A 27,149-nucleotide genomic window follows, 5' to 3' on the forward strand; every position below is an offset into this window, starting at 1 on the left:
ATCAATTGCCACGCCCACATGAGCATAGGCATTACGTCGGAGTCATGGACAGCCCTTTTCTCAGAAGTGTATAAAACCCACTCCTGACCAAATTTACATTAGATCAGAAAATATGGATGCTACATGTTGAAATGGTTAAGAACTACAACTCTATAGGCCACGGAGACCATACAGCTGTAGTTTTGGCTACACAGCTGGAAATGGTTACACACAGACTATCGATCACTACAGAATAAGACCAAATCCTAGACGTATAATTACTAGTCTGCAGCTGGAAATTACGTAAGTCTAGTACGAGAATACCGACAACTGCGGAAGCATCTATTCTATGCAACAACCACCAAGGCCTGACGTATCCATTACAACAGACACTATCCAGAGCCACGGAGAAAGCTACAACCACGAAGGACATTGTGACTTCTGGGGAAGTTAACCAGAGACTCTCTGATGAACTGACTCTCCAGCCTACGGACCGGTGTTTCCAACAAAGAAGACAACGATGCATGGGTGTAAATATATACATTGCAATTATTCTCGAATGTGCGGCCGTTCATTTGCAAAGGATTAGCATTTCAATGAATAGAATTATCAACAGTGTGTAGTGAATCCATTTAGTCTTTCCAGCTCTTTCTCAATCCCCACCCCTTTCCTTTGTCTACCAAGCCATCATATCGGCTTGGTAGAAATATCTGCTGTTTGTTTGTTATGTATTTCTGTGATTATTTAGTTAGTTAATAAATAAATAATTAAGCCCATTTCTATATCGCTGATTCATCATTTAGGCTAGGGTTTGTGCAGATATCCAAGGGTTTGCATCGTTCAGTAATGAGAACTGATGAGGTAATAATAATTCATTATTAAGCGACTGTTTTGATAAGATATGAAAATATCTGAAGAGTTGATTCGGGAAATAGAGACTCTATAAACATTTTCCTGTGGTGCCCGACTTCCTAGTTAAAGTTTACATGATTAGTTTAATCACGTAATAATAATTACACAGAATTGATTTGATAAAATAACAGTCTTCACATCCAGACACGACAACCTCAATTAAAAAATTATTAGGCTAGTTGATATCGCAGCCAGCCACCATTACTGTGTAGATGTGTCTATTTCTCACATCAATACAGACACAAGGGCCTCTTTGTTGGAGGTATGCCTATTCAGAAATAAGAGGTAGCCTAGGTCTCTAGTGGCGCATTCAAAACAACTCAGAAGTCGACATCTCTGACTTCCGACTTCAGTGCGTTCAAGATAACTGGGAACTCTGAAAAAAACAAACTCAACTCGGAAATCCAGTTCAGAAACTCTGGCATCTTTCTCTGACCTGAAAATCACTGATGTCATGATTTGACCTCGTTTTTTCCCACTTCCCAGTTTACTGGATTAACAGACACAATCACTGTCACCAAGCAATACTTAGGCTAAACATTTATGTGGAGGTGTCTTATGGCTAAAAGCAGGGTTTGAATTAAGGGGGTATGTGAGGATATACGCCTAACCCTTGTTATAGAGACGGGCAAAAACCATATGCTACCACTTGTTTGCTTAGCCATAGGAAAAACAACGGTCCAGATTATATAAAGTGATCTAGGCTATAACAATGATTAACTCCACCATTATTTCCGCATAGTCTATTATTCTATTGAAGCATTTGCGAAAATCTGATATCAACTTTGGAGGGGACAATTACATTAAATTTTCTCAAGAGCAAATCCTGAGGGGGACACCAAAAGTAGTGCTGTAACACATAGCCTACATTGTAATATGGTAAATGTATATTGAGGAACCAAAGAAATAAGGTGTTTGCCGTACTCCTAACTACCGGTACCCAAAACTACACAACTAATCACAACAGCAATACCATTGCCTTTAACAAATCTTAGTTCAGTCACCAGTTTAAGTTGAGAGTGGGGGTATCCATGGCATTTTCCAATTATGTTCCTATTTTACAAGTCAAAAAAATTGAGAACCTTACATAATGTTGCCAAACAAAGACTCAACAAACTTACCTGAGACTCCCTGTCTCTGCCAGTCTGTCCCTGCATATCTGTCCCCAACTCCGCGGTCTGTGTGCCATCTGTTGCCTGCTCTGCCTAATTACATCATTGTGAAACATTTCCATTAGAATTTCATTTCTTTCTTATGAACATTTTATCAACTAGTCTTTGAGATATTAGGGTTCTTACTATGCGTTTTGGTGTATTGAAAAATACTCTGATGTCCGTCTTTTATTTTTGTGCCATTTTTCTACCTGGCTGGCTGGCTGGCTACACACACAGTGTGTAGGTTATTTACAGTAGGAGATGGGCTTCTATCATCTTCTATCATTCTATTTGGGCTTCGATCTAAAAGGTAGCTAGCAAATGTGAAACGGATTATAATGACAAGAGTTAACAGCTGTATGAGTTCACCATTTACACAACATATGCTGCAACCTTTTGTAATTGTAATAGTTTGTTTCATATTGGCTGGCTTCCAACAATAGCTGAATTTGCAAAGCTAGCGAGCACCAATTCATTTTCAGTGGAGTTTGCTATAATCTTTGCTACCCGGGTTAAATAAAATAAATAAATAAAAGTTCCCTTGCGACAATTTAGCTTTTGCAACGAGTCCATTAAATATATTTAAGACAATGGTAGAAGAGAGTGTAGTTCTGTTCAGTTTGGATTTCAGTTTATCGCTAACCTTATCACAGGGACTTTGAAGCACTAACTTACATCATCTGCATGCTGATCTCGGAATAAATTGACGATAGCAAAGATTCCATCTTTGACGAGGCCACATAAATGGAATAGGTACTAGCTAGCTTAATAGTTAATATTTGCGCGCTAGCTCTGCATATTCAGCTAGTGTGTGTGCGCGATTGACTGGATTAACCTCACGTCAGTTACGTGCATTGAGTGCCTTTCAGACAGTAGATACGACCTCTCTGTTACCTAGCAAGCTAAGGAACTGGCAGTGGATCAAACCATTGTGAGGCAAAGGGTGGGGGGGTTGCAATCTTTTGAAACTTAAAAACGCGCTATTAAGTGTCTATAATCAGCACAATTGCTTTCATTGTGTATTATTAATATTATATAAATTACATAGTTATGTTTCAGTGATATATTGGGGGGGACAAATCATATTTTTCCCAGGATGGGGAGGTCGTGTCCCCCCCGTCACCCCCGGGATTTCCGCCCCTGTATTGAAGATCTTGCTCAGCCTCAACATCACAGGAAAATGTGGTGGTTTATTAAATGCTCTGCCATTTAGAGCTATGCCTATCGCAAAATATCAAAAATTTTGAATCGGTATTGGTCTATGCATAGACCAAACAGCTTAACAGATATAAACATTTATTATTCAGGAGAATCCCATTGAATCAGGCTAGTCATTTCAGCACAGTTGCATTCTTACACATATCCTTAAACTAAACGCAATCGAAAACACTGTTTTGATCACAGATCATGATGAAGCCTGAACATTTCAGCTGTTTGTCATCGATTTAGCACACAATCGCCTACAGATTTGATACACATGAAGACCCCCACACACACACACACACACACACACACCTTACAGATCAAAGTCACCCAATTTCCACTCCATTCATATTCAAATACATTTGAATCATACACTGGCTTGTCTGGCTGTCATGTTTTTAGTTTAAAACAGGCATTCCCTCGTCTACACTGAAATAATATTCGTCCTCTTATGATAAAAAAAAATGTCCTTGTCCATTAAAATAACATCAAACTGATCAGAAATACAGTGTAGACATTGTTAATGTTTCTCGCATGGAATAGCCTTAATTTCTCAGAACAAGACTAGACTGACGAGTTTTGTTGCTGGCCATTTACAATGTCTACACTATATTTCTGATCAATTGGAGGTGGACAAAATATGCACGTTTCTTTCAAAAACAAGGACATTTCTAAGTGACCCCAAACTTTTGAACGGTAGTCTATATCTATTGTAGGTCTTATGATACAACAATTAATAATGTTGAACTAACAAATACCATCAAGGGATATGTTACAATTTACAATAATGAACACCTTATGAAACAGCTGTGAAAAACAATCTGGCAATATTTTAGATTTAAAATACATAAACGTTTATATTTTTTTGGTACGTGTGTCAATTTCCTTTCAGATTTTTTTGTTGTACACTCACATGGCAATCAGACTGAAATACTGAATTCTGGTGTGTGGAATAGAGAGGAGGTGGATGCTGTGTGGATAGGAGGTTCTGCCTGTTTTTAACAGGTAGTAAGTCTTGGAAGGTTGACTCAAAGAGGGAAACTGTAAAGTCCAGGCGCTGCTGCCCTCTTTGTTCTGAGTGTTTGCAGTGCTAGTGTTTTTAGCTAATCTGTGCATCTCACATTATGTGCCAAGTATGATAGTTATTGCTCTTGTTTAGCAGATAATGACGGAAGGGAGGGTGGTGCGGCAGGTGCTGGTTCTCCTACAGATGCTGTTATTTTATCTAAAACATCAGGTGTACGCCAACCCCAGCTAAGTCATTTATGCATAGATTTAAAGAGCAATGATGCATTTTATCTCCAGTACATTGCCATGATTGTCAGTTATGTAGCTGCTCTACTGATAATCTCAGTGCGTCCTTGCTGGGATGACACAATCAATCTACTGCCGGAGAATATCAACACCAAACACATTAGTTCACCGTTCCACGGGAGCGGACAGTACACAGCATACCATAATGTTCTGAATAATGGCCAAGTCTACCTCGCTCCCTATTCCACTGACCTGCTTAGGCGGAACAAACACAAGTCCAACATTTATCAGAAACTGTTAAACGACCTGTTCACTGCCCTCCTGCTCTCCGGGGATGTGCAACTCAACCCTGGGCCTAATATCACCGAGCCAGCGATACTCACCGGAGTGGAAAGCAGTGGATGGCCTCGTCCACTGATAGTCGACGCTGTGGAAGTGGGTGAGTGCTATGGTCCCATGGTTTCTCTCGACTCACCCGGCTCCAGGATGGAATTTGACTCTTCAAACATATCCAAGTCGCTATATGCGATCCCTGACTCTGCTTCTGGTCCGCAAGCTGTTTTAATTAGTTCCCCGCATCCAGTGCAAGCGGGATGGATAGTTAATTGCACTACCGAACTGCCCCTAATAAAAACAGCCTAAACCCAGCAGTCAGAATAACAGAAAATGTCACTTTTTTCAATGTGTCAATCACTCTCAAGTCATCGGGAACCCACGAGCTAAGCCCAAGGGACTACTAGGGGGGCACTTGAACATTCGCAGTGTCATTCAACATCTTCTCAGACTCCAACCTTGACTTCCTCTGCCTTTCAGAAAAACTCTCCATATGCTGCTTTGATTGTGCCTGGCTACAATGTTTTCAGGAGACAGGATTGAAGGAAGAGGAGGGGGTCTGATGATTTACATTAAAGAATATACCTGGCCAAAAGAGCACTCTTCCTTGGCTAAATGGAGAAATCTGGAAATTGATGAGAGAACGAGATTATGCTCTAAAAACAGCCCTAAAATCCAAATTAGAGCATGACAGACGTAGGTTTACCATGTTGAGAAATAAGGTGATGAAAGAAATCAGACAGGCCAAGGCAAACGTTTTTATTAACATAATTGGTCAAACAAAGGGAAATTCTAAATTTATCTGGGAGAATCTAAAAAAGTTAACATGGAAAGACCATAGTAACACTGCAAAAAGACTAGAAATCATGGTGAATAACAATCTAACACAGGATGCAGTCAAAATAGAAATAGCCTTCAATTCCTACTTTGTTGACTCTGTCAGGGTACTGATACAGAACCCCTCCACTGGTTTCTTGGGCTCAGTGCTAGTGAATGACGCTCAACCTGTCTTCATCATAAGGGAGGTTTCTGAGTCAAAGGTGAACAAGGTGATTAGCTCACTAAAGAACTCTAAAGCCAAAGATGTGTTTGGGCTGGACTCTACCTTTCTTAAAAACTACAAAGAGTCACTCATTGGCCCCATTACTAAGGTCACCAACACATCTATTGGTCAGGAGGTGTTTCCAAGGGTACGGAAGTCGGCCATAATAACGACCATCTTTAAATCGGGCGACCCTGCTGACGTGAGTAACTACAGGCCCATTAGTATACTACCTGTGGTGTCGAAGGTTGTTGAAAAGTGTGTAGCAGAACAACTGATTGCCCACCTCAACAACAGCCCCTTGACATTACACTCCATGCAGTTTGGCTTCAGAGCGAAACACTCCATAGAAACGACCAACTGCTTTCTTCCGGAAAATATGAAGTCCAAGATGGACAAAGGGGGCATTGTTGGGGCTGTGTTTCTGGACCTAAGGAAGGCTTTTGATACTGTTAACCATGAGGTTCTCATCACAAAATTGTCCAAGTTCAACTTTTCCCCCGATGCCTTGAGATGGATGAAATCATACCTTGAAGGCAGAACTCAGTGTGACAGAGTGAGCAATGAGCTGTCGCCCACTCTTAGCTATGATGTGGGCGTGGCCCAAGGGTCAATACTGGGGCCCCTCCTGTTCAGCCTGTACATTAATGATCTGCCATCTGTCTGTAGTGGGTCTGAAGTTCAAATGTATGCAGATGATACAGTGATATGTGCATGCAAAGAGCAAACAACAAGCTGCACAAGAACTCACTACTGTAATGGTCCAGGTTACAAAGTGGCTCAGTGACTCGTGTTTGCATCTCAATGTGGGAAAAAAACTGTCTGCATGTTCTTCACAAAGAGGGCAACAGATGCTACTGGGCCAGATGTCTATGTGTCAGGGGAGAAGCTCCAGGTGGTGTCTGATTTTAAGTAACTTGGCATCATACTTGATTCCAACCTCTCTTTTAAAAAACAGGTGAAAAAGGTAATTCAAATAACCAAATTCAACCTAGCTAATTTCAGACTTATACGAAATTGTTTGACTACAGAGGTAGCAAAACTCTATTTCAAATCTATGATACTCCCCCACTTAACATACTGCTTGACTAGTTGGGCCCAAGCTTGCTGTACAACATTAAAACTTATTCAGTCTGTCTACAAACAGGCTCTCAAAGTGCTTGATAGGAAGCCCAATAGCCATCATCACTATTACATCCTCAGAAAGCATGAGCTCCTGAGTTGGGAAAATCTTGTGCAATACACCGACGCATGTCTTGTATTCAAGATCCTAAATGGCCTGGCTCCCCCTCCATTCAGTATTTTTGTTAAACAGAAAACCCAAACATATGGCAGCAGATCCACAAGGTCTGCAATGAGAGGTGACTGTATAGTTCCCTTAAGGAAAAGCACCGTTAGTCAATCTGCTTTCTCTGTGAGAACTTCCCATGTCTGGAAGACACTACCATCAGACACAAATAACTGCACCACCTATCACACTTTCACAAAAAACATGAAGACATGGCTAAAGGTCAATCAGATTTGTGAACATAATTCCTAGCTGTGTATTGCCGCTTTCCATGTTGTCTGCAGCTTGTGAGGTGTGGAAACACTGTTGCTTTTATGGATTTTGTCTTGTTGCTTTTTGTTCTATGTTGCTCTGTCTGTATGCTATGTCTTGCTTGTCCTATGTTGCTCTGTGTGTGCTCACTGTTCATTGATTGTCTATATTGTAATTGTTTTTAATAACCTGCCCAGGGACTGCGGTTGAAAATTAGCCAGCTGGCTAAAACCGGCACTTTTACTGAAACGTTGATTAATGTGCACTGTCCCTGTAAAAATAAAAATAATGAACTAAAATATGACAATAACAGTAGCTGATGTAATGAAAAGTTGGAGGATGTTTGTAATGGAGGACATCAGGTGGATCCACATCTGGGTGTTAGAACCCCCTAGGTCCTGGAGAACAGGAGCAGAGTAAAGGGAAAAGGGTAAGACAGACGTAAACAAGCAAACACACAGGTTAAAGGATTATCAGGTCTATAAAAATACATTTATTGAACAATTTAATTTAAATGATTGATTAGACATGCAATAATGTTAATGGCAGACAGAAAATAAAGGACGTCAAATCTTTTTATGTCAGTGGGGTTGATAAGGGAGGTAAGGGATGGTGCCTGGAAAAGAGAGATGAGTTGTGAGAGAAACACCAGGGTGGTGTCATGACCACTGGAGTCATACACCTTATCAGCACCTACCTGGAAATGGCGGTTACTGAACGTAACCCAGTGGTTAGCCGTGAGATTGACTATTTGGAGAAACCCCTGGGCCAGTGTTGGTACTGCTGACAGCATGGCGATGCGGTCCACCACGAGTCTGCAAAAGCAAATAGTTATGAGATTTTTATATTCACCTTAACAGATGGTGACCCCAGCTAGGAGCAAAAGAGGACCAAGCTTTCCCAGGTCTTACCTTCCTTTCGTCCTTCTTCCAAGCCAAGTCATTCGCCTGGATGTCAAAGCACTTGGTCCCCTTGATTCTCCTCCGGTGGCTGTCCTTTTTCTCATGCGCCTTGTCCATGTTCAGTTGCTCCTAGACGTTTCCACTTCACAATAACAGTGAAGTTGACCGGGGCAGCTCTAACAGGGCAGAAATTTGATGAATTGCCTTGTTGGAAAGGTGGCATCCTATGACAGACAGTGCCACTTTGAAAGTCACTGATCTCATCAGTAAGGCCATTCTACTACCAATGTTTAACTATGGCGATTGCATGGCTGTGTGCTCGATTTTATACAATTGTCAGCAACAGGTGGGGCTGAAATAGCCAAATCCACTCATTTGACGGGGTGTCCACATACTCTTGTATATAAGAATATGGCCACATTTAGCCTGTGTCTATGGTTTGTGATCAATTGGTAATTTTCCCCCTAATAACTAGCCTAGGTCAGATTCCAAGCTACTCAAGTATTGGATTGCTTGTATTTTTCATAATTGTCTTGCATCAATTATCTAATAAAAAACAGGTAACCAGTAAAAGATGGTGTGAAACATGAGAGAATCAATTGTTTAATGAAAAAGTAACAAATTACACCACTCCTCTTTGCCCCTGCTCTTAATAAATCTCCCACACACCACTTTAACCTTGTTCCCTGTGATTAAAAAGTATGATGACAAATCAAGCCATTGCACCCATCTATAGGCTGTTGACAACCTCAAGCATCTGATAAGACTTGACGTAAGGAATACATTGGATGGAAACAATATACTTATCACAGAAACCTAGGTAAAGCAGCTTACTATACAATATTGGCAGTACAAACAGTTTTAGATCCACAAGACGGAAGTCAACAAGGTCCTGTGGATAGGGGCATAGGATCAGTTCGCAATCAGGCCAGAGATGCAGTCGTGTACATACAGAATGGTCCAGGGTGAGCGACTTCTTTCTAAACACAAAACAGCTACAGCATTGATTGTCTTAATGACACAATGCCTACTGTATTCGTCAAGAGCAGAGGGAGAGCAGGTTTGAGTACTGTACGCAAGTGAACATGTATAAATCCCCCAAAATAATAGTCGTCACAATTCAACAAAACCTGTTGCAGCAGTGGTTTATAAACACTAAAAAGTAGAAGAGGGTTCATCATTCAGTTGTTCAAAAGGGCAAACATCACTTGGACAAGACCTTACGGTTGGTTGAAGGTTGAAGAAATCAGTTTCAAAGACTGTCTACTTCCCCCAAATCCTGTTACTCTGGATAATAGGTTCAGTTTCGACATGGATAGCCCACCCTAAATACATGCATAATGTGGAAGTACAGTAAATGCATGTATGAAAACCTTTTAACAAGAAAATCTCCCTGGCTTCCTAGTTAGCTTGGTCAGTAACTGCTGTGTACTATATCTAAAGCAGCTTATTCATCTTTCCCAATAAGCCCCATTCAGGAAGCTGATGACATTTCAGGACACTCTTTTCCTCAATGTCAAGTATCCAAGATAGCCGCTATTTGGGGACCTGGTTTAGGTGGTATACGTTCAAATATTATGCCCATTTAATTTAATTGGAATGTTCCAGTTGTAGGCTAATATACTGATCCAAAAATACCCTTCATTTAAATCCAGGAAAATGCCCTACCACTTAACTGTCTAGTTCTATTGTGTTCAATCTGTGATCTCTGACAGTACAATTAAAGGCAAAAGTAAACATTACAAATATTGGTGTGGAGGCCGTTCTTGATTTTCGTTTTAACTAATGGACAGATTCAACAGTTAACAGCAACTTAAACACACATTGTTTTGGGTTGCCTTTTTGTGACTAAAAAGGGAATGAACTGCGCAATTATAATGGACTACAACTACCAGTCATCTGCCTTGCTTGCAAATGTCTGACCTATGCTGATGAGGACTTTGTATAGTTCAGATCGTCATCATCCTCCAGTTGGTTGGTGTTGAAATGCAACTCCCTATTCAGGTTCTCTTTGGAACAAATAGTCCTGTGAAAGCTCTCACTCATACTCTCACTCATACTCTCACTCATACTCTGCGATTAGCACCATCATGTAAATTCCAACCAGCATCGCCAGGATCTCCATCACCGATTGGCCCAGACTAGAGCGCCCAACCAGCAGCTCAGGCAGGACCGTCACTGTGGCGATGTACACAAAGCCACCTGCGGTGAATGGCAAGATCCAGGCTGTGGCGGCCGCGCCCACCCCCTCAGCCAATAGGGAGCAGGCTGTGCCGGCAAGAGCCCCCAAGGCTGTCAGCAGCTGTAGACACATGGCCTGATAGGAAAGAGGAAGTTGTCAATGGACATCTCTACCTACAGAGACTTTCTGATGCAGGTTGTTCAAACAGAGAAGACACACAAATCTTACAGCTGCCACCATGTGTGAATAGGCTTTGTGTTGCAGTCATGACATAACTTGTACCGAGCATGTTTCAGTACATAGTCAAGCACATTTCCATTTCCTGTGTGACATCAGTATGTGTAACATCAATTGTTATGAAAAGCTGAAGCTTGTGCATTACCTTCTTCTTGGTGCAGCCAGACTGGACGAGGATGGCAAAGTCGCCAATCTCGTGGGGCACCTCGTGCAGCAGGATGGTGAGAGTGGTGACTGTGCCTACTGCTGGGCCCACCAGGAACGATGCCCCGATGGCCAGCCCGTCAGTGAAATTGTGTGTGAAGTCAGCAGCCAGGTTCAGGTAGCCCGATACCTTGATATCTATATTGACAGGGACGTCAAACTTCAGCACAGAACGTATGTACTCTAGTCTAGAGCGCCTGGTTAAATTGTGCTTAGGAGCATTTTTTTAACTCCCTCCATTGTTAAAGTACAAATAAATAGATGTCAATTGTTGTAAAAATGTTAGTGTACTACATTTACTATCATATATAAAAATATTGAATTACTTTGACATATTTAATTGTTATATTACGCTCATTTCCCTATGCTGGACAAAACATGTTAGTACCTTACACAAGCTTGCATTTTCAACACGTACAATATAGTGGAATTATATACATCCTTTTTTCTTCAGATTGGTCATGTTAATATCCAAGTTTACAGTCATCACGAATGTATTAAACGGATCGCTTTAAACAGATTTGGTACCATTGATTTTGTGATACGCGCCTGTCAGTCGCAGGACTTACAACAGCGTTCTAATTTTAAAGCTCAAATGGCCCAGAACATTTTGTGGCTCTCTGTATAAAAAGTTGATGGCCGCACACCAACACACTGATTTGAGATCCAAACTATCACCTAAATAACAGCCAACCCTTGTCAGTGTTGATATCCTAAGCCGGGGGTCGCGATTCGTTGACGTTAAATAACAAAGCAACTCATTTGTTTCTGCCCTGTTTCAGCAGCCTCCCAGAATCTCCATCCGATATTCTAGAATTTAGATGATTTTGAATCGTGTTAGTTTAAACAGCGCATACACACCGATTGTACTGATTCCAACTTGATATCGATGGAGGTGATTAACAAAACAAATTGGCGTTACACTTACCACGTTGGCAACCGACTTGAATCAAACTGCAACACTTCTAAATGTAGCTAAGCGTCTTCTACAAGTTGTCCTCTAACCCAGGGGTTCCCAAACTTTCACTCGGGGCCCCCCTTCCAGCATTGGGGAATATCCCGCACCCCCCTCCAGTTTCCATGTGGTTTTTGAGTTGTCGTAGTTTCAACAGCACATACAACTTGCTTTCCCCCCTAATCGTTATGAGTGATCTATCAATTTGGTGTGTGTGCAGTTTATAAGGTGTCCTTTAATAAAAAATATAAAAAATGTTTATAAGTAATCTGATTACTATTCTTGCACATGTGTGTAGATAGTACATTTTATTTTTACAATACATCAGGAACTGTTTCTACATATTGGTTATTGATTTGGACACATTAAAACTGTTATGACATTGGGCTATTTCTCAAAATGATTTGCCACCGGAAACGTATGTTTTAGGAATATAAATGTAACTTTCGATATTCATTTCAAATGGTATTCTACTTAATCTGGTAAAAATTGCTGAATGAGTCCAAAAACATGCTGTTTGAGATTTATTTTGGTGTACCAGAAATCACCAAAATGTCTTTGCCCTGCTTAATATTGAGAAGGGAGAATGGACAATAATCGCAACAGTTACACGCAATAACAGAGAAACAGGATTGATTGGAGGCTGGTAAATGAAATGCTGTCAAAGTGCATATTCTCTTTGAGCAAAATTGGTTTTGAGATTTTAAAAACGCCATTTCAGTAAAGGCAAACTGCCCACTAAGAAATTAAGTGGCAATTAGTCAACTCTTCTTACCTGTAGTTTTCTCATCTTTGCTTTCTTTTCCATCTTTCTCACCCTTATTTTTTTCCTCCCCGTCACTCTCCTTTGCCTTAGGAGCAGCTGAAAATAGGAGAAAAAAAATACATGTGCATAACTCTATGGTGTACTGACCATCCCCCTTTATTTAACAAGGCAAGTCAGTTAAGAACACATTCTTATTTACAATGACGGCTTAGAAGAGTAGCATCAAATCCCCTAACCATACAGTAGTAAGAGGAAAATCTCAATGAATCAATGTTCAGAATGGACCCAGAGGTCATGTTACAAAACTAACTAGCTGCTAGCCTAAAGATTTGGCTACATTCACTAGGTCTAGGGGTCCTAGGCCTAGCTAAATTAAATCTGTAACCGGATTTAACCTGTGAATGTATGTGAGAGGACAGACTATGTGGACCATGTGGTATGCATGTGCCCAAGAGACAACCACTTTACCTGGTTCCAGGGCCTGCTCAATCCTGACACATGAGTCAGCTAGCCCAAGCAGATTATCATTTGTTCATGGTGACAAAATAAATATTTAGAAAAACAAAAGTACAAAAAGGCCTACACCAAAACTAAAGATACCATCTCACACTGATTGCAGATCCTTCCTAATTGCTCACCCCTGTGTGCTTATCAAGGCTTCACAATACTTTTTGGCAGAGCTGCTGACCTCTGGGGATGGAGTGTGGGAAGTGGTAGTGTAGTGCAACTATGCTCCTAAACCCTAAACTAAGAGCGTTGGGTCAGTAACCAAAAGGTCGCTGGTTCTAATCCTTGAGCAGACAAGATGTAAAATCTGTCGACATGCCCTTGAGCAAGGCACTTAAACCTAATTGGTTCTATAAGTCACTCTGGATAAGAGCATCTGTTAAATGACTAAAATGATCATTTAACTACCTAACCTATTCCATAACAATAGACATGCAATGCATCCAGTTCATTCAGAAAGTATTCAGACCCCTTGACTTTTTCCACATTTTGTTACGTTACAGCCATATTCTAAAATTGATTAAATTTTTTCCTCATCAATCTACACACTACACCATAACGACAAAGTGAATACAGGTTTAGACATTTTTGCAAATGTATTTTTTTTGTTGAAATACCTTATATTTTTTAAGTATTCAGACCCTTTCCTATGAGACTCAAAATTGAGCTCAGGTGCATCCTGTTTCCATTGATCATCCTTGACATGTTTCTACAACTTGACTGGAGTCCACCTGTGGTAAATTCAATTGATTGGACATGATTTGGAAAGGCACACGCCTGTCTATGTAAGATCCCACAGTTGACAGTGCATGTCAGAGCAAAAACCAAGCCATGGAGGTCAAAGGAATTGTCCGTAGAGCTCAGAGACAGGTTTGCGTCGAGGCAAAGATCTGGGGAAGGGTACCAAAACAATATGTGCAGCATTGAAGGTCCCCAAGAACAGTGGCCTCCATCGTTGGAAGAAGTCTAGAACCACCAAGACTCTTCCTAGAGCTGGCCGCCCGGCCAAACTGAGCAATTGGGGGAGAAGGGCCTAGGTTAGGGAGGTGACCAAGAACCCGATGGTCAATGACAGAGCTCCAGAGTTCCTCTGGAGGTGGGTGAACCTTCCAGAAGGACAACCATCTCTGCAGCACTCCACCAATCAGGCCTTTAATTGTATAATAGCAAGACGGAAGCCACTCCTCAGTAAAAGGCACATGACAGCCCGCTTGGAGTATACCAAAAGGCACTTAAAGGACTCTGAGCATGAGAAATAAGACTCTCTGGTCTGATGAAATCAAGATTAAACTCTTTGGCCTGAATCTCAAGCATCATGTCTGGAGGAAACCTGCCACCATCCCTACGGTGAAGCATGGGTGGCAGCATCATGCTGTGGGGATGTTTTTCAGCAGCAGGGACTGGTGGCTAGTCAGAATCGAGGGAAAGATGAAGGGAGCAAAGTTCCTTGATGAAAACATGCTCCAGAGCACTCAGGACCTCAGACTGGAATTCACCTTCCAACAGGACAACAACCCTAAACACACAGCCAAGGCAATGCAGCAGTGGCATAGGGACAAGTCTCTGAATGTCCTTGAGTGGCCCAGCCAGATTCCGGACTCAAACCTGATCGAAAATCTCCGGCGATACATGAAAATAGCTGTGCAACGACACTCTCTATCCAACCTGACAGAGCTTGAGAGGCTCTGCAGAGAAGAATGGGAGAAACCTCCCAAAAATCAGGTGTGCCAAGCTTGTAGGGTCATACCCAAGAAGACCCGAGGCTGTAATCGCTTCCAAAGGTGCTTTAACAAAGTACTAAGTAAATGGTCTGATTATTTATGTAAATGTAATATTTTAAGGTTTTTTTTATATCATTATGGGGTATTGCTTTGTCATTATGGGGCATTGTCTAGATTGATGGGTTAAAAACAATTTAATCCATTTGAGAGTAAGGCTGTAATTTAACAAAATGTGCAAAAAGTCAAGGGGTCTGAATACTTCCAAATGCACTAAGTGGTCAACAGGAGGGAAAAAAATGCATTGCACACAGAGGGATCATTTGAGTTATAGTAAAAAAATAAAGCTCATGTTGAATTGATATAGCAGGTGCACATGCATCAATTCAAATTGGCCTTTTGTTTTTCCCCTGTGCTACAAACTCCAATTAAAATGGATTACCCACCGTGAGAGTGTCCATGTCCATGTCCTTCCTTCAGGAGGCGAACAAATTTTTCCACCACCAGGAAGGCCACAATTCCTCCGAGGACCCACAGCCCTACTGACATCATGTGACCATGGGCGGCACCTACAGGTATGATAAGGAGCACCGTCAGGGACATGCTGTTTGCCAAAATGGGGGCTGAATGATCAATGGGTGAGTGAATCATCGTCACCTTACGCCCTACAATTTGCAAACACTCCGACGAGACCATCATGTCAATACCACCAGGCACTTGGTCTCTCTCTGCAATTGCATTTATTCCATTCTCAAACGCAACTGGACCTACACTTGATGGCATCCTTCCATTATCTCAAACTATCGAAAGACTCAGCTCGTTTTATTGACAATGGTGCTGGCTCCGCCAAGTCCTCACGCATTGGGCAACATATATACTGTTATGCTTTTATATCTCTGGTAATGTCTCAATCTCGCTCAATTAATTCATGTGCTTACAAGACAGAATCCCAGAGCACCTAACAAATCAACTCTATTGGACATTATTCTAACGAATACCCCTCACAAATACACATCAACTGGGATATTCTGTAATGATGTCAGTGATCACTGTGCAATTGCTTGTGTTAGAAATACAAAAATGGCCAAAGCCAAACCCGGTTATATTTTTAAGACATTTTAGACAGTTTGATGAGCAAGCATTCTTACATGATCTGTACCATAATATTGACAGAGTAAGTCTGATTCCCGATGTTGACACTGCCTGGGACTATTTTTATATGAAATTTGTGTCCATTTGTGATAAGCATGCCCCTGTGAAGACATTTAGAATCAGTGGAAGGGCCAATCCCTGGTTTTCAGATAACTTGGCAGAATTAATTAGAAAGATGTCTCTTGGGCTCAAGCCAGACATACAAATGCTCCTGTTGACTGGGCCTCCTTCAGAGCTCTAAGAAACAAATGCACAGGATTGATCAGGAAGTCCAAATCATATTACTATTTAAATGTAGTCACAGAGAACCTAAACAACCCTACCAAGTTCTGGAAGCTAATCAAATCAGTGTCAGGTTCTAATGTAGCCTCTAGCCTTCCTGACCATTTAATGATGGATTCTAATGAAGTGAAGGATAAAGCCCATATTGTAGGGGTTTTTAACAAGCACTTCATATCTGCTGCTTCAGTTTTTGATAATGGTGGGGCCCAGGCCTCGAATGTAAGCTCTGTTACAGTCAACTATGATATAGGCCATTATGTGAACCATTTTAACTTTGTGCCTGTTTCTTATGCTGAGGTCTATAAAGCACTAAAGGCAATAGACACTAAAAAGTCTGCAGGTGCAGACAACCTGGACCCCTACCTCTTAAAGGTAGAAGCTGGTATTATTACTCAACCTGTGGCTCACATTTTCAACTTGAGTCTCTGGACCAATTTCATACCCAGCATTTGGAAATCAACTTATGTCCTCCCATTGCTAAAGGGTGGAGATCCCTCAGATGCTAATAACTATCGTCCTATCTCCAAAGTCTATGAATCCCTAGTGAACTCACTTAAAAACATCTTAATTGAAAAGAACATACTGAGTAGGGTTCAGTCTGGCTTTAGATCGGGGCACAGCACCACAACTTCAGCTATGGCAGTGGCAAACGACATCATTAATGCACTTGATAAAAAGCAACATTGTGCTGCTGTGTTTGTGGATTTATCAAAGGCATTTGATTCAGTTGACCATGAATTGTTGTTAGCGAGACTCAGTAACATTGGTCTCAGGGAAGGGGCACTAAATTGGTTAAGAAACTAACTTTCTAACAGAACACAATGTGTATATACTGACAATCACAAGTCTGGCTTTTTTGCGATTAATAGAGGTGTGCTCCAGGGTTCCATTTTAGCTCCTGTGTTGTTCTCCCTTTATATTAATGATTTAAGAAATGGGTATGCAGATGATAAAGTCATATTCATGTGCTCCTCTGGTTCAGGCTGTTGAAAAGCTCCAGACTGCTTTTTCGGTCACTACACTACTCCCGCTATGGTCTCAAACTGGTCTTGAATGTAGAAAAAAAAAACTAAGTTCATGACCTTTACCAGAGCTCGCACTCAGCCAGAGAAGGTTAGCATTGTCACATCTGGCGGCTTATCCATTGAAAAAGTGTCATCCAACAAATACCTATGGTTAGATGACAAGTTGTCATTTAACGTTTATATGGATAATCTTGTGAGGATAGTTTAAATTGAAAATGGGTTTTTATTTTCGTAATAAGGCTTGCTTCCCACTTATGCCTAGAAAGAAGTTTGTTCAGGCCACTTCTCTCTGTAATTGATTATGGTGACTTGTTGTATATGCATGCAGCCTCCTGTCTTACCGAGACTGGACTCTGTTTATCATGCATCCTTGCGCTTTATTACAAAGCCAAGTCACTCACCCACCATTGCACCTTGTACCAAATGGTAGGTTGAACCACACTTTATATGCGCAGAAAGCGAAAATTTGTATGTGTTCATCTACAAAGCCCTTTTGGGTAAACTCCCTCTAACTCTGTAGTCTGGTCTCCACCACCAGCAGTTACCATACCTGGTCTGCTAGGTGGTTGCTACTTAAAGTCCCCAGTACATTCACAGTATTAGGCAAGACTGCCTTCTCTTCTTGTGCACCAGAGGCATGGAAAATTCTACAATCCATGCTTCATCTAGATATACGTTAGTGCCACTGAATGAATTTAAAATATTGATGGGAGACTGTTACGGAGGAGTGTAAATGCATTTTTTTTAGGCTGGATCATGTTGTATGGTTTTAATTCTGTAATGTATTGATTGTTGCTGCCTTCTTGGCCAGGTCTCCCTTGAAAAAGAGACTGAAAATAATTGGGCTTTTCCTGGTTAAACAAAAGGTTAAATTAAAAAATATATGTAATGTATCAGCTGGATAATACGATGGTGTTCGTAAATGTTGATATACCATGTGAGTGGCCATGATCCTGTGATTCTTCACTGTCATGTGAGTGGCCGTGTCCCTCGTCTCCATGGTGAGAGTGAGGCACTGTGTAAACAAGTGAGAGATAAGAAAGAATTACAATGGATATCAGACTGGCATGACAACATCCGTTTAACTACAAACCAATAAATATGTATTTTTTGGCTGATTTTAGAGGTTGTATTTCCTTCACTGATTATTCTGTGTAAAGATTAAATCCCAGAATCATACCTAAAAAGATTAATTCCATCAATACCAAAAATATTCAATAAACTAGATAGGAAATCAATTATTTTCACTTAATTAAGAAATCTACCGTGACAACAATAGTTTAGGGGAAAAGGTGTGGAATGCCCTCCCTTCACTTCAAGTAGTTGTGTGATACTGACACTAACCCAGGGCGTGAGGGATGAGGTGCAGGAAGGCATCTCCCAGCAGGCCACCAGAGGCAAAGCTCAACAGCACCTTAAGGAGGTTCTTGTTCTGGTCTGTATTGGACTGGACCGGGATCAGGAAGAGGATGAAGAAGGGAGCAGCACTGATCAGCAGAGTGGCACCGATGGCCTAATGGTAAGAATAGGAGAGAAAAACAGACAAAGGTCAAAATAAAATAATCTCACTTGATAAGGATGGATGTTTTGAGTTCCAAGTGTATCAAACCAATGTAATCGACTTCATCAAATAAGGAAAGGCTATTCCCTGTCTACAAAAGTACTTACATTCCAACCCATTCAATAATTGAATGCCAAATATATACATTCCAATTCAATTGACAGTACCTAAATAGTTGACCTGTTGAGTCGTGCTGACCAGGGCATTTAAATAATGGTAAAATAGTGTCTAACAAACCTAACCCTCTTGAACACGGCAAATAAAAATGTTAACTTTATAACAGACGCATTTCGACTGCAGTCAAAATCGACAGAAAGTTATTGACAGTACACTGCAGTGAGGTTGTCTGGTCCAGTAGTCAAAACCAGATGAGTCAATAGAACTCTAGACAAAACGTAGCAACAGACTCACTGGCAAAGGGAAATGTTTGTAGAAAAGTAATAGGCAGCCTGCGTTTGCACTGGGACTCAGTAGGAAAGTCAAGAGGTTGTTTGAATGAACAGGAGGGATACCGACTGACAAAGATGTGACATTTTGCATATGATTTGATATAAGGTAGGCCATGATCACTAATGGACATCTAAATGTAGCACGGGATCTGGACAAAAATCATGTATCAAATATCCACAATAACACATTCATGTCCCTCATGTATGGCTCCAAGGTCTCCACTGACAATACCTGCATCCAGAGCTCCACTATGTCCCTCTTCTCTCCCTCCCTCTCTCCTCCATGGGTGTGCCCGTGTCCACTCTCCTCATGCTTATGTCCATGGTCATGTGCGTGACCGTGGTGTGACGACTCAGCTGGGGGCAGGTTGGCCTCAGCACTCCACTTGCTCGCCCCGTGGTGCAGTTTCTGACTGCCATGGGAGTGACCATCGCAACCGCCGCCCCCGTGCGAGTGTGCATGCCCATGGTCATGAGAGTGGCTATGAGCAACAGTTAGCTGGGTGGCTAGCAACAGCACTGCTCCCGAGAACAGTGTTAACGCTAGCAGACGTCCATGGGCCATCTCACCTAGAACAGACACACAAAGGGAATATCTATGGTTACAGTAGCCTGCCTTAGTACAGCAACACTAGCTTCTTATATCAACAGCTTCATTTCATCATGATTGTGGGTAGTTACAGTGGATGGGTTACACTAGCTAGTTACCATACATCACATTCACACTATCAAACACTCCATTGACATCCCATCTGCTAACGTTACACCCAACAGCATTCCCATGGTGGCCTTCTGCTAAGGAAATGGCCCTAACGTTACACTTCTCCATTGACTCCTCGTATAAGACTGACTCAGGAAGAAGGAAAGGGTCCTAAATGGGGAAGTAGCCTTGCTGAGTAGCTAACGTAGCTAGATGCCCTTAAAGTGGTGGATTGAAAGAGATGCGATTGTTGTACCTAGCACGTTATCTAACGTTAGCCACTAACTGTCTGGCTAGCAGCTAACCACGTCGACAAAGATGCATGTGAATGCGATTAAAGGAATGCAGGTGTCGCAGTTTATCTTGCATGCAACGTGCTGTCGGGATAATTAGCTAACTAGCTAAGTACAATAGCAAACAACAGTTGGCTAACGTTTGCGGTGATGACAACAATGTTGCAGTATAAGCGAATTGCCACACACTCACGTGTCTGCTGTAATTATGCTGCGATGATAGTTAATCAAACAAATTCTTCCAAACAGAGCAAAGGGTCTCAAAGGTGTCTATTCATTCTCAGACGTGGCATTAAATCAAATAATTAGAAACCTCGCGTGATTCCATTCGCTGGTGTAAATAAAGAGGACCTGTCATAATATCGCGACATTTATGTTTTTGTAATCTCTCATCCGGACTCAACGATGGTGGGTTGATGAAGGCGTCCAACTCAGACCGTTTACCATTGGTGCACATCGACTGACCCGTATATTGGATGGAGAAAATAAATGAACTTACTCCATGCTTCTGTTATTTGATGAAGAGTCTCTCCCTTCTCATATAAAGTTAGGATTAATGAGATTTTTTATTTATTTTATTTTTTATTTCACCTTTATTTAACCAGGTAGGCTAGTTGAGAACAAGTTCTCATTTGCAGCTGCGACCTGGCCAAGATAAAGCAAAGCAGTTCGACACATATAACAACACAGAGTTACACATGGAATAAACAAACATACAATCAATAATACAGTAGAAAAATCTATATACAGCATGTGCAAATGAGGTAGGATAAGAGGGACCAGTACGGAGAAAAAATTTATGAAATGTATGCATTCACTACTGTAAGTCGCTCTGGATAAGAGCGTCTGCTAAATGACTAAAATGTAAATGTAAGGTAAGGCAATAAATAGGCCGTGGTGGAGAAGTAATTACAATATAGCAATTAAACACTGGAATGGTAGAATGTACAGAAGATGAATGGGCAAATAGAGATACTGGGGTGCAAAGGAGCAAGATAAATAAATAAATACAGTTTGGGGATGAGGTAGATTGGATGGGCTATTTACAGATGAGCTATGTACAGGTGCAGTGATCTGTGAGCTGCTCTGACAGCTGGTGAGGGAGGTAAGAGTCTCCAGCTTTAGTGATTTTTGCAGTTCGTTCCACTCATTGGCAGCAGAGAACTGGAAGGAGAGGCGGCCGAAGGAAGAATTGGCTTTGGGGGTGAACAGTGAGATATACCTTCTGGAGCGCGTACTACGGGTGGGTGCTGCTATGGTGACCGGTGAGCTGAGATAAGGCGGGGCTTTACCTAGCAGAGACTTGTAGATGACCTGGAGCCAGTGGGTTTGGCGACGAGTATGAAGCGAGGGCCAGCCAACGAGAGCGTACAGGTCACAGTGGTGGGTAGTATATGGGGCTTTGGTGACAAAACGGATGGCACTGTGGTAGACTGCATTCAATTTGTTGAGTAGAGTGTTGGAGGCTATTTTGTAAATGACATCGCAGAAGTCGAGGATCGGTAGGATAGTCAGTTTTGCAAGGGTATGTTTGGCAGCATGAGTGAAGGATGCTTTGTTGCAGAATAGGGTGCCGATTCTAGATTTAATTTTGGATTGGAGATGTTTAATGTGAGTCTGGAAGGAGAGTTTACAGTCTAGCCAGACACCTAGGTATTTGTAGTTGTCCACATATTCTAAGTCAGAACCGTCCAGAGTAGTGATGCTGGACGGGCGGGCAGGTGCGTGCAGTGATCGGTTGAAGAGCATGCATTTAGTTTTACTTGCATTTAAGAGCAGTTGGAGGCCACGGAAGGAGAGTTGTAAGGCATTGAAGCTCATCTGGAGGTTAGTTAACGCAGTGTCCAAAGAAGGGCCAGAGGTATACAGAAGGTGTCGTGTGTGTAGAGGTGGATCAGAGAATCACCAGCAGCAAGAGCGACATCATTGATGTATACAGAGAAGAGAGTCGGACAGAGAATTGAACCCTGTGGCACCCCCATAGAGACTGCCAGAGGTCCGGACAACAGGCTTTCCGATTTGAAATACTGAACTCTATCAGAGAAGTAGTTGGTGAACCAGGCGAGGCAATCATTTGAGAAACCAAGGCTGTTGAGTCTTGGTTGTGATGTTGTGATTGACAGAGTCGAAAGCCTTAGCCAGGTCGATTAATACGGCTGCACAGTAATGTCTCTTATCGATGGCGGTTATGATATCGTTTAGGACCTTGAGCGTGGCCGAGGTGCACCCATGACCAGCTCTGAAACCAGATTGCATAGTGGAGAAGGTACGGTGGGATTCGAAATGGTCGGAAAGGCAGAGTAGAATAGATATAGGTCTGTAGCAGTTTGGGTGTAGAGTGTCTCCCCCTTTGATAAGGGGGATGACCGCGGCAGCTTTCCAATCTATGGGAATCTCAGACGATACGAAAGAGAGGTTGAACAGGCTAGTAATGGGGTTGCCCAGATACTCTGTTAAGACTTAATGTGCACAAGCCTCTTCAGTGTCATAAATGCTAAATATTTGGTCATGCGTCAAGTGTGTGCAAAAGGGAAGAGTATCTTCTGCAGTGGTTACACGTCTTTCAGGGCAGGTGGTTTGAGCCCCAACTGTTTTGCATGTTATTTTGGCATTAATATGTGTCTCATATCAATTTGCAAACAATGGAAAAAATGTAATTAAAAAATCATTGCATTACTAAAGCCGCATACAAAATTGGTCTATTTTTTGCTTACTTGAGTAAGGCAGTTCCAAAGTGCAGGTGTTTCAGCCTAGCTCAGTGCTTTCTGTTCCGGTGGGGCAGCCAGCAGAAAATACGGAGCGTAGGGGTTGGTAATGTTCTCTACTGCCCCGTGATTGGCTCAGTGTTCTGACACTTATGGGGACACTACGTCACCACAAAATCTAAGGGTAGAGCTCGAGAATTCAAGCCCCTTGGGTTCTGCCAGAGAGTTACATTAGAAGTGTCCATCCAAGAAGGCTCAAGGTCATTGGCCATAGATAAAATTACATCATATCACATTATATCTACAGTAGCTTTGATTGGACTGATCATGTAAACATCACATCATACTTTCAAAATCTTAGCTAGCAAGCTAGCAGTCATCTTGAAGTCGACAATCTACTGGCAAATCCTTTGCAATCCTTGTCATTTGAAGAGAAATAATGAAGAGAAATTATAGATAAAAAGTATCAGTGCTCATCGGCTATTGGACATAAACATTAAACAAAGTTGGAAATGGAAAATTAAACAATGAGGGGTTTAGAACGAATCACTGGCTAACTGCAAGCATTGAAAGCAATCACTAGCCTGCTATTCAGTGGAGTGGGTGTGTGGACCCAAGTCTGGGTAAAAGGGTCTCTTTTCCAAGCTTAAAAGGACAAACATTCAACATTGGCCATGCTGTCAATCCAGCATGACTTCTGCCGCGCTCAAAACAACTGGAAACTCGGAACTGTGAAATCTCAGCCTTCAGTGAGTTCAAGACAACTTGGAACTCTGAAAAAAACGACCTCCGACTGGGAAAATACGTTTTAAATGGTCATCCAACTCGGAATTGCAAGTCGGGAACTCTGGCCTCTTTCTAGAGCTCTGACCTGAAGATCACTGAAGTCATCATGATTCAACCTGGTTTTTTTCAGAGTTCCCAGTTGTCTTGAAAGCACCAAAAATCCAAAGAATGACAAAGTTTGATGACAAAGTTTGATGACAAAATTTGCCCACGAAGGACCGCCGCTCCACCTTCCTGTTCAAGTGAGCACAGCACAACAAGGTGAGTCCAAAAATGTCTTCTATGCTGCTGCATAAATGATGTAATATGCCAGGTAGATATGTATACTTTAGCTAAGAAAGTAATACTAAGTGTATGTTGTGTAGTAAGCTGTTAGTAGCCCATGTGCCTCACCAAATCATTTGGTCCCCTTTCCCCTCATAATTCCACCAACTGTTCTGACTTGGTGGTGCACTATAGCATGTTTTAGAGGAATGTAATCATCAAATATTGTAACAGCTTTTATTGTCTGCTTATATGCCCCCTTTATTTAACCTACAGTTCTGACTTGGTGTACAGGGAGAATAGTTTTCTATTTTTTAAACTTGGTAAGTCAGTTAATAAGAACAAATTCTTATTTTTTATGATGGCCTAGGAACAGTGGGTTAACTGCCTTGTTCAGGGGCAGCACGACAGATTTTTACCTTGTCAGCTCAGGGATTTGATCTTGCAACCTTCTGGTTACTAGTCCAACGCTCTAACCACTAGGCTACCTGCCGCTCCAGAACACTGTAAGGATGGCCCATGTTCTGAATTCTGTCGCTGTACATTTCAAAAGTGCTAAACAAATAAACTCAGCAAAAAAATAAACGTCCTCTCACTGTCAACTGCGTTTATTTTCAGCAAACTTAAAGTGTAAATATTTGTATGAACATAAGATTCAACAACTGAGACATAAACTGAACAAGTTACACAGACATGTGACTAACAGAATAATGGAATAATGTGTCCCTGAACAAAGGTGGTGGTGGGGGGGGGGGGGGAGTCAAAATCAAAAGTAACAGTCAGTATCTGGTGTGGCCACCAGCTGCATTAAGTACTGCAGTGCATCTCCTCCTCATGGACTGCACCAGATTTGCCAGTTCTTGCTGTGAGATGTTACCCCACTCTTCCACCTAGGCACCTGCAAGTTCCCGGACATTTCTGGGGGGAATGGCCCTAGCCCTCACCCTCCGATCCAACAGGTCCCAGACCAATGGGATTGAGATCCGGGCTCTTTGCTGGTCATGGCAGAACACTAACATTCCTGTCTTGCAGGAAATCACGCACAGAATGAGCAGTATGGCTGGTGGCATTGTCATGCTGGAGGGTCATGTCAGGATGAGCCTGCAGGAAGGGTACCACATGAGGGAGGAGGATGTCTTCCCTGTAACACACAGCGTTGAGATTGCCTGCAATGACAACAAGCTCAGTCCAATGATGCTGTGACACACTGCCCCAGACCATGACGGACCCTCCACCTCCAAATGGATCCCACTCCAGAGTACAGGCCTCGGCGTAACGCTCATTCCTTCAACGATAAATGCAAATCCAACCATCACCCCCTTGTGAGACAAAACCGCGACTCGTCAGTGAAGAGCACTTTTTGCCAGTCCTGTCTGGTCCAGTGACGGTGGGTTTGTGCCCATAGGCGACGTTGTTGCCGGTGATGTGTGGTGAGGACCTGCCTTACAACAGGTCTACAAGCCCTCAGTCCAGCCTCCCTCAGCCTATTGCGGACAGTCTGAGCACTGATGGAGGGATTATACGTTCCTGGTGTAACTCGGGAAGTTGTTGTTGCCATCCTGTACCTGTCCCGCAGGTGTGATGTTCGGATGTACCGATCCTGTGCAGGTGTTGTTACACGTGGTCTGCCACTGCGATGACGATCAGCTCTCCGTCCTGTCTCCCTGTAGTGCTGTCTTAGGTGTCTTAAAGTACGTTCATTGCAATTTATTGCCCTGGCCACATCTGCAGTCCTGATGCCTCCTTGCAGCATGCCTAAGGCATGTTCACGCAGATGAGCAGAGACCCTGTGTCACACCCTGATCTGTTTCACCTGTTCTCGTTATTGTCTCCACCCCCTCCAGGTGTCGCTTGTTTTCCACATTGTATTTATCCCTGTGTTTCCTGGTTCTCTGTGCCAGTTCGTCTTGTCTGTTCCAAGTCAACCAGCGGTTTTCCCGTTCGCCGGCTTTTTGTATTCTCCTTTTTCTGGTCCTCCCGGTTTTGACCCTTGCCTGTTTCTGGGCTCTGTACCCACCTGCCTGACCATTCTGCATGCCTTAACCACGAGCCTGTCTGCCACTCTGTACCTCCTGGACTCTGATCTGGTTTTGACATTTTGCCTGTCCACGCCATGACCATTCTCTTGCCTACTCCTTTTGGATTTATTAAACATCTTAAATGCCAACCATCTGCCTCCTGTGTCTGCACGTTCATGAATTGTTTATGGTTCATTGAACAAGCATTGGTAACAGTGTTTAAACCCTTTACAAGGAAGATCTGTGAAGTTATTTGGATTTTTACAAATTATCTTTGAAAGACAGGGTCCTGAAAAAGGGAAGTTAATTTTTTTGCTGAGTTTAGTTATACTGACTATGTCCATCCTAGCTCGCTTATTAATGTCTTAATCTAAATTATCCCCCCCCCCCCGTTGTCCCCTTATGCCAAAATCGGTACATCTCAATTGTCATTAGAAACCACATTGATTTATGCCAGTCAGTCATATAAGCTATGTTTTTTTGAAAGGCAGTAAAGGAGGCTGAATTAACTGTTTCGCTGCCAGACAAGGCTCTGCAGTTTGTTGTCACCGTTATAGTGCAATTAATGTATTGTTTAGTGTAGTGGCTTTGCTGGCATTCATCATCTAAAAAAAAAAAAATGTGAGTTTGACCCACAAGATTTACATGCTAAAATCGCCACTGATCTTATGCCAATGAAATGCTGCAATTGTGGAGGCGAACATGCACCCGAATTCCTGGTGTCCTGTTATTGTGAAGGAGACCGAGGCGGCAAGAGTAAGGGGCGTTGAGCGTGTCTCCTATCTGGAGGCAGTTAGAAGAGTGGAAGGAATGAGTGTCGGGGAAGATGGTAGTAGAGGTACCACGACCAGTGAAGGTTTCTCATCAACGAGGGATCGTGAAATGTCACGTTATTAAAAAGTGGACTTTGTATTTTTTATTGCAATGGTCATAAACTGTACAGCACAAGCGGAAAAGAAGTAGCAGAAAATAAGTTTGAGAAAATTGGAATCATTCTGAATGCAGCTGAACGTTTATTGGGTCTTC

At 42.2% G+C, this 27,149-nt stretch overlaps 1 protein-coding gene across 2 annotated transcripts; it reads right to left on the bottom strand.

The window, feature by feature from the left end:
* Window positions 1-8,892: 8,892 nt before the first annotated feature.
* Window positions 8,893-20,634, bottom strand: ke4 (Zinc transporter SLC39A7). 2 transcript variants are annotated; one of them, NM_001139771.1, is given in 8 exon segments: window positions 8,893-10,636; window positions 10,884-11,080; window positions 12,673-12,759; window positions 15,335-15,457; window positions 18,282-18,362; window positions 18,692-18,860; window positions 19,590-19,927; window positions 20,544-20,634. In NM_001139771.1, coding segments are annotated over 7 exon segments (1,245 nt in total). In that variant the 5' UTR covers window positions 19,923-19,927; window positions 20,544-20,634; the 3' UTR covers window positions 8,893-10,381.
* Window positions 20,635-27,149: the final 6,515 nt, after the last annotated feature.

Source organism: Salmo salar, chromosome ssa14 (genome assembly GCF_905237065.1).
Source record: "Salmo salar chromosome ssa14, Ssal_v3.1, whole genome shotgun sequence".
Lineage (NCBI taxonomy): Eukaryota > Metazoa > Chordata > Actinopteri > Salmoniformes > Salmonidae > Salmo > Salmo salar.

Coding starts and splice junctions, on each gene's coding strand:
- ke4 (XM_014141498.2), bottom strand. CDS start 19,922: ATGGCCCATGGACGTCTGCTAGCGTTAACACTGTTCTCGGGAGCAGTG. Junction 18,861..19,589: donor TAGTGGAGCTCTGGATGCAG/GTATTGTCAGTG, acceptor TCTTACCATTAG/GCCATCGGTGCCACTCTGCT. Junction 12,760..15,334: donor TGGACATGGACACTCTCACG/GTGGGTAATCCA, acceptor TCCTATTTTCAG/CTGCTCCTAAGGCAAAGGAG.